Source organism: Drosophila innubila (genome assembly GCF_004354385.1).
Source record: "Drosophila innubila isolate TH190305 chromosome 2L unlocalized genomic scaffold, UK_Dinn_1.0 4_B_2L, whole genome shotgun sequence".
NCBI lineage: Eukaryota > Metazoa > Arthropoda > Insecta > Diptera > Drosophilidae > Drosophila > Drosophila innubila.
This window is the reverse complement of record NW_022995372.1, coordinates 12382210-12396219: the sequence shown is the minus strand read 5'-3', so window position 1 is coordinate 12396219 and position 14010 is coordinate 12382210. Positions and strand designations below refer to the sequence as shown.

Genomic DNA, 14010 nt, shown 5'->3' with positions numbered 1-14010 from the left:
TATGGAAAATATAATATTTTTGGGCAGGCCCTGGTACCAATGATCTTTTTTAATCACGTCAAATCTCCATTGATTTCCATGATTTCCATGATAACTTACAAAACCAAAGGGACATGAGTTTGCACCTTCAGTCAATTCGATTATGGATTGCCACAGAGTCTATTACGCTACAAAAAGATACTTCCTCCCAAATATAATTTGTCGAATGAATACATATTCTTCCAAAATCTATCCATCAGCTTACGTAAGAACTGACCAAAGTGTTGGATATTAATCAAATAAGCACGAGCTTTGTTTGGGGCGTCGATGCTTACGAAATAATCTAGAATCTAAGGTCTCGAAACTGATTCAGATTTTGTTAAGGTAAAAACATTTAAATTAATGGCTTTACTTATTACTGAACCATCATCTTCAAAATTAGGGGAAATAATTTTTGATTTAATATTTTGTATTTTCTGTAGTTATTTAATATCATGGTACAGAACAATTTAAAAATTTATAACTGAAAATATTTACGACTTATTTTGGTCATGTTGTTAGAAGTATTATTTACTCCATCCAATGAAAGAATATTAAATATCTAACACATTAAATGAGAGAACATTTCTCAGATTATTCATTCCCACGACATTAATATTCAGATAAATAATGTCAAACCGATAAGTTTAAATTTATATGATCAAGTAAGCGTCGAGTTTTTCATATATTTTTTAATTTATTTTGTTTTAATTGTGAGGACTTTGTATACTTTAACAGTTCATGTAAAAGTCCACTTTAGCTGAATATCCCCATAAATTGTCTGTAATAATTACAATATCTTTTAAGTTGTTGTATTTAAGAAATTGCTTCCAGTGTGATAAACATTGTAACTAAGTTGCTTGACATTGCATCGGGTGATTAAAACTAACATTTCTGCTGTTGTTGTTTTTATACATGGTTATATTTTGCATTATTTAAAATATAAATTGCAATTGCGTGTGTTCCCCATCTGGCATTGGTCTCCAGATCTAGCTAATAAGCATTGTGAGAGATTTCAGTTATTGGCTACTTATGTCAACCACTTAGCTTAGTTAACAGTTCAGTGGCAACGGATCGATCGTCGGGAGCAGTTCTATCCGGATAACTAGCTAAAATTACTTGTAATAGGTTTACTCAGGAAATTATATAGAAAATATTGAAAATGAATAGAAAATATTTGTATAATGGATAAGCAAAGCAAATGAATTCATTAAGGATAATTTCTTAAGCAATAAGTACAACATTTTCAACAAAAGCGGAACTAAAAAGCGTTGTTTCAATAATAATGCAAAATTTAATTTATCGGACTTATATTCATCCGCAAACATTTCGCTTGCAGCAACGAGGCGCATATTATTTTTGGCGTGACTTTAGTGTGTGTGTATTTATGCTATAAATATTAAATAGCTAAAAAAATTTGTGTATAACATACTACTTTTAAAATAGAAATAATTTCCAGTTCCATTCATAATCTTTTTTAATTTTAATTTTTGATATGATTTGTGGAATATGATTTAAACTAAATTTCGTTGATAATTATTTAATAAAAACATTTTATTTAAAAAAAAAAAACTAAGAAATTCGGACGCAGGTACAGATTGTAATATTTTTGATATAATGCACACTCGAAAAAATATTTTATATCGTGATTTGACTCTTGTTAAGCTTAATAACTGACTTATTAGGGTGTTTACAGAGTATCTGCTATTCGTGTAGAGCACACTATTTACTTTTACTTTCCGAAGGTGATGTGCAACTAGTTTTATTGGAATTAGCAATCTGGTTATCATTAGGTTAGATACACTTTCGTAGTAAAATATTTCTGGCATTGAACTTGATCGTGCAACTAGCCAATTAATTCTCGTATTTATTTTTTTTTAAATTTATTATTTATTCATAGAAGTGCTGTATTTATTAAATACTAATAATATGAGTGGAATGTATTGCATTCTCATCGCACTGTGGCTGCATACAAATCTCGTGCTCTCAAATATAGTACAATATGATCCATGCATCCTTGAAGATGCGCAACTGACAACAGTGAGTTGAGTATACCATAAATATATTATTTATATAATTTATTTATATACTCTATATTTCTATTTGTAGATTGGTCTGATTAGAAAATACGGCTATAAGGCAGAGGAGCATAAGGTTGAGACCAAGGATGGTTTTCGACTGACAGCTCATCGCATACCCAAACCGGGGGCACAGCCTGTGCTGTTGGTGCATGGACTGGAGGATAGTTCCGCCACCTGGGTCCTTACTGGTCCCTGCTGTGGTCTGGCCTATCTGCTTAGTGATCGTGGCTATGATGTTTGGATGTTAAATACTCGCGGCAATCGTTATTCCCGAAAACATCGCAAGTATCATCCGTTGATGCGTCAGTTCTGGGACTTTTCATTTCATGAGATCGGCGTTTATGATATACCGGCCACCATTGACTATATGCTCGATCGTAGTAAGGGTTACAAGCAGGTGCATTATGTCGGTCACTCCCAGGGCACGACCTCGGTCTTTGTCATGGGATCCGAAAGACCTGAGTACATGAAGAAGGTCAAACTATTGCAGGCTCTCGCTCCTGTGGCGTATTTTGACAATCTTAATGCACCTATTATTCAACTTATCAAGCCCTTTGCAAGAAGCCTATTAGTAAGTCCAAGTATAAAAAAACATGAGCACAGATTTTTGAACTTTATTCCTATTTTTTTCTACTCTTGCAGAATCTGGCTAAACTCTTGGGCATTTACGAGTTTCCACCGGAAAGAGATGTTTGGAACCGTTTGTATTATCAAGTTTGTAGCTTTGCTTTTCCAAACACGTGCGCTTATTTTTTAATGCTAGTAATGGGCATGGATAGTTCACAGTTCAATCAGACTCTCACTCCATTGTTTTCCAAACATTACGCGGCTGGATCTTCTATCAAGTCCATTGAACATTATTCCCAATTGCTTGAACGAGGTGGCTTCTTTAAATATGATTATGATAATCCCATAGTTAACTTAAGAAAATATGGCACTCGTAATCCTCCAGCCTACAAGGTGGGCAACATTAACTGTAAAGTGGCTTTGTATTATAGTGAAAATGATCAATTGACATCCTTTAAGGACGTGCAACGCTTGAGAAAACAATTGCCAAATGTCGTACACGATGAGCTTTTGGCTTATAAGAAATTTAATCACTTGGACTTTACGGTTGCAATCGATGTAAAAAAACTGTTATATGACAGCATGTTTAGAGTAATGGAAAAGGTGGACAAGGGGGAACTTTAGCAGTAATATAACGAATAACTTTTACTTAAGAAATTATACATTAGTGATACTAAAATAGTACACAATTTTAAGTAGAAGAAATCCATATTGAATAAAGAATGATAGAAAGTAGATGTAGTATTGAAAGATAAAAAGTTGAAAGGTAAAACTAGAATATTAAAGGAAAGCTAAAATATTACTTAAGTTATTTATTAGAAGCTTAGAATAATAAATAATAGTGATAACCGCAGACATATTAATTATGAAAATATACATGGCGTTTTCAATAAAAACTCCATGGATGGTTAATTAATTATATGTAGACAAAAGCAAAATTAAAAATTACTTATTTATTAAGTAACGGGCCTAAAAAAAAAAGGACATATAAAATTTAAAATTTTTTAAATGTAACAACAATTTGTACAAACATTTGAGATATATAAATATAAATATATAAACATAGATTTTACATTTATCTGTAATATAGGTATACAAATAAATAAGTAAAAAAATAAGTCAAGGCTGCAAACCGGTTCTGAACCGAACCGGTTCTACGAGGTTCGGTTAAGCAGCCTTAACCGGATCATGAACCGAACCCTTCAAATTATTTAAATAATCATCAAAATGTTATTTCTTAAAAAAAATATTAAATTAGTTCAAAATGTAAAACCAATTCGCGAATAAAATATTTTTTAAAATAATAAAAATTCAAAAATAATTATTTGTTAACCCAATACCTAAACTTATAGTCTACTTACATAATCTGCGTTAAATACATTACAATAAAAACATAATGTGAAAAGTACCAATAATAATAGTTATTATCTACAGTTTAAAATAATTGTAAATAAATATTACTCGTATTTTACTTAATACCACAAAATGCAATGGGTTTATTCAAACTATATTATTAATAGTATTTTGTATATTTAAGCTGCAGAGGGAAGCTTTTAAACTTCTTTTGCCAGAATACAAAAACATTATGTTAACTCAATTTCAATTTGTGGCCAAAATGTTGCAAGTCGCCAAGTGCAATTAAAATGGCCAAAACAGAAAATAGATTGGTCAAGTGCCTAGCGAGCCACTTAAAATATTGTACACACACACATGTATATAAGTAAAATCAAATATATATAAAATATAAATAAAAGTCTGTGCAATATGCAAAATTATTGTAATTTTCCAAGGCAGCCAAGGCATTGAAATGGAAAATCAGATTAAATATTTAAATCAGACAAGAGCCTGTGGCTAGCCAAAAGTACGACTATGTCCCCTCATGCATGTGGCAAAGTATTCTCTGTGCAAAATTTATTGCAAGTTCATTTTATTTAAATGCTTTGCATGCTGGCAATGACAGTCCGGCTGATTCCGGTCCTGGGAAAGAAAGGGGAAAAAGAACCAAAAAATCTGCCAAAAAATATCACACACAATATATCCATTGACAAGCGTGTGTTTGAGTGTGTGTGTGCCAGGAAACCACAAGAAAATAAAAGTGTCATTTTATAAATGAAAACTTAATCATTTGCAGTACACAATTTGTTCACAGAAACCATACAATGGCACTCGATTGTGCTCCAATCTTAGCTATAATTGTTTTTTCTAGTAACAACGTAACACATTTTGGTAGTTGGTTTATAAATAAGACTTTAGATATTATTTGAAGACACTGGACTACAAATGTACAGGGTTTTATCAATCTATATTCTTACATCGGTTTTTTTTAAAGGATTTTTCTTAAAATAACTTCGAATTTTTAATATAACAATTAAAAATATAAAAAAGAATGGACTGAAACGTGTTTGCTTTTTTGATTTGTTACCCTTTTTTTTATTTGTTATATTAATTTCTTACACAGAGTTTCCTTAATTCTAAACATATTAAAATTATAATTTATGAAATGTTTCTAAGGAGCATATTTTTCTTTCTTTATTTACCCTAAAAATGCAACATGTCGGCTACTTGATTTCAATGTCATTTGAGCACAACATGCCACACTCTCCTGTTTATGATGTTGTTCTTGTGGTTGCGCCAGAGTCAGAGTCTTAGAGGCAACATCAGTATATGGCCTAAGGCATTGACACATCAATCATGTCACTTGACCAAGCGGAAATTGGGTGTTGTTCGAAATCTGCCTTTGAAACTCCTCTCTTATTCCCCTCAGCTCATAAGTTTTTTGGGAGAGGCCACAAGCAAAGCTCAAGTGCAACTTAAACATGCCTCAATTCTGTTGTGAAATAAATTCGTTAAAATGCTTCGGTCGCCATTGTTTTGTGGGCATTTACATGTTTGGTCTGAACACAGTTCTCTGTTTTCGATCTGGAGTGTTGGCAAAGATATGGAGCCAGGACAGCGGAGCAAGTGATAACAGCGAAATCCGATTGCATGCACAATTTTAACCAGGATTTCATGTTCAAACAAAAGCCGCTTTCCAAACGAGAAACCAACAGCATAACCAATCGAAGTCATTTGAAGATTTGCCTTCGGATTTGCATTTGAATGAGAAATGGGAAACTTGTTTAGATTTTCTTCATTCTTGTTTGTTTTGTTGTGGTTTAAGTGAAGTGTTGGTAAGCGTATGGGGTTAAGGTTTCTGCTTCTCACATTGTTTTGGCAGTGCCAAGCACAAAAACAACATCAACAGCAACAACAATGGGAAGAAGAATCTGGAATGTTCTTTGTTTTGAAAAATAGCTCGTTTATATTGCATACTTTTAGGCTGAGTAGTTATGAAATTTAAAGAAACTAAAGAGCGAAGAGCAACGAAGAATTTAAATAAATATGTTGGTAAATAAAAATCAATTGACCGACAAATTGATAAAGGAAACTTTTCGAAAACTTTCCTCGAATCAACGAAGAAAGATTTCAAAATAACATTTTTGCGAATAAGTATAGTAAATCGATTTTAATAACTCCACATATCAAACTGACTATTACTAAGAGAAAGCAGTATTTAAATAATTGTTCAAAATATTTTTCGAAATATTCTTGACTTTAATATTGCGCAAACATTTCATTGATCTGCATACCGCTCTTTAACAAATTTTTAAATAAAATATCCGATATCATAATTTGATTTACAAGCAATTTAATTAAAGCTCGACTACAAAACACCCTCTAAACAATGCCCATTCCTAGCATTTAAGCGACGTATCCCTTACAACTATTCCCATATCAACAAGCACTCTTGTCTCTTATTCTGTTGGCCACAACCATTTTTGGGAATCATTTGTAAAACTATAGCTTGAGGGGTTGGTTGGCCAAGTTCGTGGGGATGTAACATCTGCTGACTTCACAGAGTTTTAGTACATCAAAATGTCTAAAATTTCATAATTGCAACTGGTTTCATTCTGTGGCCATTCCCCAAAGTGCGTTGCGTGTATTTTCCATTGTTTTGGCCCTTTGGTAGTTTGGTTGGATCTCTGCAATGGATGCAACCAAATACTCAACATCTCATATGGCCAGACCTCAAAAACATTTAATTACGCTCAGCTTTTTTCTCCCCATGCACTCGAGTCCAAAATTATTCTGAGGTTGTGTACAGAGTTTCAACTCAACTGCTATTTTGTTACATTCATAATTTGCGGTGGCTTTCGAAATAATTTTATTCATTTTTTAACGAGGAAAATAAAAGAAAAGATGCGTTGATCCACTGATATAAAAAATAAAAAGTTTTTGCTTATGTTACCCAAGAAAAATGAGAAAAATGGCCAGCGAGCTCACCGAATTTTAAAATAATATCTTTTAAAATAATGTAGATATTTGTATTTTAAAACTCGGTGAATACGAAGTGGGAGAATGAGTTACATATCAGTGACTTATGGTTATGAATATTATTTGAATAATGTTTGTATTTCAAGAATTTTATAATTTACTGCTGTTGAATAATTTTTCCCGCATTCCCACTAAGGACCAAAAGAATACAAGAAAACTCGAAAAGAAAATGAGCAAACGCTGAATAGTGCAATGGAATTTGCTCAGAGTACAACGAGCACTCTTCCCTACATATGCCTTGGCTCCTGTGCAAGGACGTCATGCTGACTGCTAATTGAAAATAATTTTTTCTAACGATACGAAAAAAAAAAAAAAGAATGAAAAACTTAATGAAAAATCAAACCAAGTTTATGCTGTGGTGTGTGTAAGTGTGTGCATTGCATGGGGCTATTGAGGCGAAATTGAGGGGATTCCGGCTGGGTTGCAAAACCTGTCAGAAGCCAATAGGTGCTAGGAAGCTGCAGTTGGGGGCAAGCGTTGGCTCATGTTGTGGCACGACAGCTGGCAATGTGGAACGCATGTCAGAGAAGCAGCCAAGCGGAAGTGCTTAACACCAACACTCAGATACACACTCTCTCACACACAAACACAAAAGTATGTGTAAACATAAAAACTGTAAAATTGAAACAAAAAAATACACAAGAAAGAAGAAGCGGAAGATTTTGACTTAAGAACGACAAAGATTCTATACTCTATACTCTCAATACTAAGTATTGCTAAAATAAATATTAATGTGTAAATGGGTTGAAAAAGAAGAGTCATACCTATATAGTCATGATAAATAATGAGTATAAAAGAGAAAGGTAAGCTTACATTGATTTTATAAAATTACTTTAACCTCCTGTTATTACCTTCCATACTCTCGGACAAGTCTATAATACCCGAACTTTTAGAGTATACAGAAACTTGGCAAGAAACTTACCTACAGTTTGTTGGGCAAACTCTCTTGGCTAAATAAACGAAAATAATTTTTGTATAAATACACACAGCAAATACTTAACCAACTGTGTGTGTGTGTGTGTGTGTAATACCTCTTCTAGCTGGTTGTACTTGTGGCTGCTGTTGATGTGCCTGAAAGCCGAGTTAATACTTGGCAATAAGTTATCGAGTGCATTTATAATTGATGCACTGTAGTTGCTTTGGCTGCTCTTTCTTCCCTCTTCTCTTATTCCCTCCTCCTTCACAGAAACTGCTGCAAATTTTCAATTACCTTTTAGACATCTCAGAATTTATAGCACAGAGGAATGGTTGTTGCTCTTTAATTATGTTTGGCTTTTCAAGTACTTGTTTGTGAGATCCTTAGGTAACTGTTATAATGCTGGATAGTGATGAAATAATTTATTCAAATTTTACTTAATGTTATTTCAAAATTTCAATATATTATTTGTAATTTGTAATTAAAAAAAAAGTAAGCGTACAACGTATAACAAAATGTCACTTGGATAAGCTTTTAGCAGTGTAAAAAACCAAAGAAATATTATGAAAATTGTAGTGAATTTTATATCATTTAAAAAAAAAAATATGCACCAAATGTCTATGAATACTTTTCCCTTAAACTTTGTAACAAATAATATAGCATACTTTTTAGCATAGGCTTAAAATTATAATCATCAATACTGTTGAGAGCCTTTTATAAATTTTTAAATAATAGAAGAAATATAATCTCGTGTGAAATTTTAGCACAAGGTACAATTGAAGCTTAGACTGCGGTTGACTACTTGAAAATAATAAGTTAATTCAACTGCAACTCAGTGCATTTTGATAAAAAAAGTCTAAAAATAAGTAACCGGACTGGAGATAAGTAAACATCTTAAATAATCTAAAAAGCATTAATTGCTCCTCGCTTTTCTTCTTAGTTTACAAGTACTTTTAGTCCCGGTAAAACTTGCTGCATTTACTTTCTAAATTTATGAATTCGTCCAACGAAGCTTATCGTTAACCACAAAAAGGAATTAACTTTAGAGTTTGCTAGAAAAAGAAACTCAGCCAAATAAACACCGAGAAATTTGTCATGGATCATAACTTCCACTTTAGCAGCATATTACCTCTTTGAAAAATCCCAACCAATACCCGAAACCAAAATGAAAAAAAGAAAATCCCCATTTAACGCGAGTGTCATTTGCTAAAATACAAAAATAAACCTCAGGAGGTGGAAAGCGGAAGGAGTAGGAACACAAAAAAAAGAACTTTTACGAAAATTACATGAAAAAAAAAATCAAAAAATCTAATTAAAAATTTCTGCAGTCAACCCCGAAAGTGTTGTGATATCTGGCGAAGCCACAACTCGCTCGCAGCGACAAACAAAAAAGCAATTACAGTGCCTCAAACTGTTGCAACTTCCTGCAATGACAACAGAGGCGCTAAACTTGGGGGCCCAATATTAGCAGACATTCTTCCCTTTGTGCCCCACCTTCTTTCGAATCCTTTCCACCAGCCACAGCGGCCCAGTGATGCGAAGCTTTGGATGTGACCAGTTGCCCAGTTGAAGCTTCCCAATTTGGACCGCCTGTGGTTGAACTCGACATAACAGGCAGCCAGGATATCCCACAGCACGACTGGCTTTCTCTCTTTCTCTTTCTCTCTCTCTCTTTCCCTGTGTGTGTGGGTGTGTGTTAAATACGCGAATGTCCTTCCTAATCTCATTTGGCGATGTTATCCTGCCCGCCACGCAGACAACAACATCAGCAACAACCATGAAGCAGGAGCAACATCATTGGAGCAACAACTCTTCGCCTGGGGCCACAAAAGGAGTTTTTATTATATGCATGCATCCCTGTGGCATGTCTCTTGCTTTTCCCAGCTCACTTCTCTCTCCTCTGTCCCCTTTGTTCACATTCGTAACGTGTATGAGGGAAAACAAGGCAACTCCATTTTACATTTTTTGTTTAAACTTTTTACATATTGTTGTTAGCTATATCCTGTATGGATTAAATTACATAGGGTATGCTGAACAAAACAAAATATATCTTTAAGAAACGTTAATTTTGAATTTCTTAAAATATTCTTTTTCAGTTTAAATTGCATATATTTTTTTAAATATAAATATAACTCAGATTTCTATTATTATAATAAAATTTAATAATTAAATTGACAATTAATAAAAATATGTAGAAAATTTAAATAAAAATTCAAGAAAATAGTTGAATTAAAAGAAGTACACAAGCATATTTATTTTTTATACCCGTTACTTAAAAAATAAGTTAAGTGGTAAGGTGTATGTAACAGGGAGAAGGAGGCTTCTCCGACCCCATTAAGTATATAATTCTTGATCAGCATCAACAGCCGAGTCGATATAGCCATGTGTGTCTGTGTAAACGCCTAGATCCCAGAGACTTTAAGAGATAGAGATACCAAAATTGGCACACAGAATTCTATAGAGCCCACGCAGGTCTAGTTTGCTTTAAATTTTTGACACGCCTCCTTCCGCCCCCGCAAATCGCGATAAGACACCACACCCAAAGTTTTTAAGATAATACAGTTTTTATGATAATTAACGTTATCTATAAGTATTATCTATAATCTCACTTAACCGCAGAAAGATCGGACAAGTAGAACGGAAGTAATAGCCAACCAAAGTTATTAATAAAGTTATTATTTCAATACAATCACCTAAAAGTATGCAGAAGTTTTTATTAGGTAGTAACTTCTTTAAAGTACTTTTTTATATATTGAAATAAGTAACGGATCTCGACTATAGCCTTTCCCACGTGTTTTATTTGCAAATATTTCGAAATATTCAAAGAATTTTTCATCCGTTCGCCTTGATTACCCAAGTTTGTTAAAAGGAAGATGTTACATGACTTCAACCGCTCTAAAAGGAATTGTCATTTTCAGATTTCTTCCATTGCTCTAACACACATAAGATTTCTCTTACAACTGCTTTAATAGGGTATCAATGCAGTCAACCACAATCAATAATTAAACTGTAGCTAGTTATTATAGTTGAGTTCTTGTATCGTTGTGTTGTGGTTGTTGTTGTTGTTGGTCATGCGACGGGAACATTTGGGAGGAGGATTTTGTGGGAGTCGCGTCTGTTGCAGCCGCAGTTGCCGCTTGCAACACGACAAAACGCATGAAAGAGCCGTTAGCTGTTGGCAAGTAAAAGCATGGCTCAATGTTACATACACACACACACACAAATGTAGAAATGCTTCCACAAAGCGGGTACACAAAAAAATGAGTGCCTTTTTTATAAAAAAAACTCTGAAAAAAGTAAAGGCAAAGGCAAAAAAAATTGAAGCAGAGAAAAAAGTTTAACACCCGCGGTGACCAAAGTAATACTAACTTTCAGCATCGTGAAAGAGAGAGAGAGAGAGAGAGAAAAAGGGTGTTTGTGTGTGTGTGTGTGAATTTTGGCTGTTATTATTGCGTTTTTATGCATGTGAGCATATTGTGAATGTCCTTGGCCATGATGGTAACTGGTAACACGACATGATATATGGTCTTAAAGCGGGCCAAAACTCAAGTCAAGGTGGCAGGGGGTTGAGAGAAGACAGAGGGGATATGCTGTTGGCTGTTGGTTAAGGGTGTGAAAGTGTAACTGGGATTTGGCGGTCTTACAACGTCGAAAATGTGTTAAAAGTTTTTTAAATATTTTTAACTATTCACAGTGAATTATGTGCAGCGGTCTAAGCCTTTAGTTCACAATGAACAGGAAGGAAGTCTATTTAACAGTTGAGAAATAGCCAAAATAAACAAGGGAAGAAATTCTTTTATGTGACACTGTAAATAAAGTGGAATTCATAAACGATAATAGGACTTCAATAATTTGAAAGTTATTCAGTCTGAGTTCTAATTAGATTTAAACACTTAGAATGCGGGGACAGTAAATAAATTGAAACGACTAAAAGATACCCTGTATGCAGTTCTGTCGAATATCGAATTTAATGCTACTCTCAAATTCGTTTATTAACCGATATTCCACATAGAAAATATATATTCATTAGTATTTAATTATGCTAACCTTCAGTATATTTGCAGGGTATCTGCTAGTCGTGCATTGTTATTAATTCTCTTATTCTTACAGTATTAAAGTTCACCAAAATCAATACAATGACAAATACAAGGAATTAGGCGCCTTTGCTGTAATTCCGAGTAGTTAGATTTATGACAGAGGCGTATGTAAAAAGGGGTGAGAAGAGAGGAGTTGGACAGAGACAGGGACAGTTAAAGCAAATATGTGTTCAATCATAAATTGAGGCAAATTACGCATACGAAAAACACGTTGCATGTCAATATTTACATAGGCTACAAACCTGTGGGGTGTGTATGTGGCAGGGGGTGAGAAAGAAGAGAAAAAACTGGAGCCAGTTAACGTTTGTCAGTTTATCTACTCACCTTGTGGGCTCTCAAAACACGTGGTCAATTGCCCGCTCACACTCCCGCGTTCTCCCAGTCACTACCCGCTTACACTACAATCAGAGTTGCCAACTCTTAAAAAGCAAAAATAAAACAGTTTTTAATGGGTTAAAGTTTGAAAGAAATAGATTGACTTCAAGTCAGCTAACCTATTTCAGTTAAGTTTAAGAAAACCAAATTTATTTTTAAACATTCGGATGTTTTCTTAATGTTTATTAACATTTTTATCCTTAACTTTTATTAGCATATGTGTGTACATAATTTTACATAATTTTAATTTACATACATACATGAGGTTTATCACAATAATGTAAAATTATTTTGATAGTACCTAAATATTTTATTGAAATATAGATTTTAAAGCCAGTTTGACGAGAAAAAAACTGTTCTGGCATCACTGTCTACTCTTACTCTCTCTAACACTCTCTTATTTTCATTCTCGCTCCAACGTTGTGGACTCAATTTGAGAGCGTGGCTTATTAAGTCAAACGGATTACGCACGTTTTTGTTGTAGCAGTTTTGCTGTTGTTTCTGTAATCATGATTGTGTTGTTGCTGTTGTTAAGTCGATTGACTCCCATTCGGCCGTTTTGTTTGTTTCTGGCTTTGACGCTGTCAGAGTCCATTGGCCATTGCGTTCAATGCCTGATTCGATGTCTAAATAAACTTGCAGGCGACGGCAAGCAACAATAACAATAACAACAACAACAACCACAACAAGCAAACAAATAAACAAACAAACATACAAACAACGCAATACTTGGATCTAATCATATTTGTTGTTAGTGCTGTTGCTATTGATCCGTGTCTTGTCTGACACCTCGTTGCCATATGGAAAGATTCTTTCTTATCAGTTACCTGAATATATGTATGATTAAGTTACCTGCACTCATACACACACACTCTCATATTTACATGCTATGCATCAATTTGTTTCTGTTTGTTTTTGTATCGATATCAGTTGACGATTGACTTCGTTTTATTTGTTATCAGTGTTGCGTCTGTGTGTGTTGCCTTTTTATCTAGCACAGGTAGTTTTGTAGTTTAGCCCAAAAAACAAGTGTCGCTTGTGGCCTACAAATGCAACGTTAACATTTCGAACTTTGTCATTTTCACGAATCACGATCAAATTTCAAAATTCAACGAATTTCGGTTTACAACAACAACAGCAGAGTGTAAACATTTTAGCGCGCGCAAGAAATTCTGTTGCAAGTTGCAACACACAGCGGAACCGAGCATCGAACATGTTCGACGAGTCGCAGCGCAACAGCTGTATGCTAAATTTAACAGAGCGCAAAGTGTCTTATTTTTGTTAATGAGAATCATAATAATATTTATTAAATAATACATCTTGCAGAAAAAACAAAGTAAGTAGATGGATATACATGTACATTAGAGCATGTCAATTTGTTTGGATTAAAGCGGTTGTCAAAATCGCAATCTACGACGAATTCTAAGAAGGTTTGCCCAAATATCATAACTCTTAAATCAACCGCTTGGTTGAAATAAAATTGATCAACGATATTAAACATTTTAAAATTTAATATAAAAGCAGATATATTTATGTAAACATATAACTAATGCATAATTGAGCCATTTATTGCTCATAATTG

The 14010-nt window shown here is 33.8% G+C and overlaps 1 protein-coding gene across 1 annotated transcript; it reads left to right on the top strand.

The window, feature by feature from the left end:
- The first annotated feature begins 1953 nt into the window (after positions 1 to 1953).
- LOC117780385 (lipase 1) lies at positions 1954 to 3308 on the top strand. The gene is made up of 3 exons (XM_034616897.1): positions 1954 to 2058; positions 2128 to 2670; positions 2742 to 3308. Exons 1-3 carry the CDS (start codon positions 1957 to 1959, stop codon positions 3288 to 3290), a joined length of 1194 nt encoding a protein of 397 aa, XP_034472788.1. The 5' UTR covers positions 1954 to 1956; the 3' UTR covers positions 3291 to 3308.
- Positions 3309 to 14010: the final 10702 nt, after the last annotated feature.

What these genes read in the sequence shown, in the direction of transcription:
- LOC117780385 (XM_034616897.1), top strand. Translation starts at nt 1,957, where the DNA reads ATGTATTGCATTCTCATCGCACTGTGGCTGCATACAAATCTCGTGCTC. An exon ending in AAGATGCGCAACTGACAACA is followed by an intron (nt 2,059 to 2,127) that starts GTGAGTTGAGTA and finishes TTCTATTTGTAG; the next exon opens with ATTGGTCTGATTAGAAAATA. An exon ending in CCTTTGCAAGAAGCCTATTA is followed by an intron (nt 2,671 to 2,741) that starts GTAAGTCCAAGT and finishes CTACTCTTGCAG; the next exon opens with AATCTGGCTAAACTCTTGGG.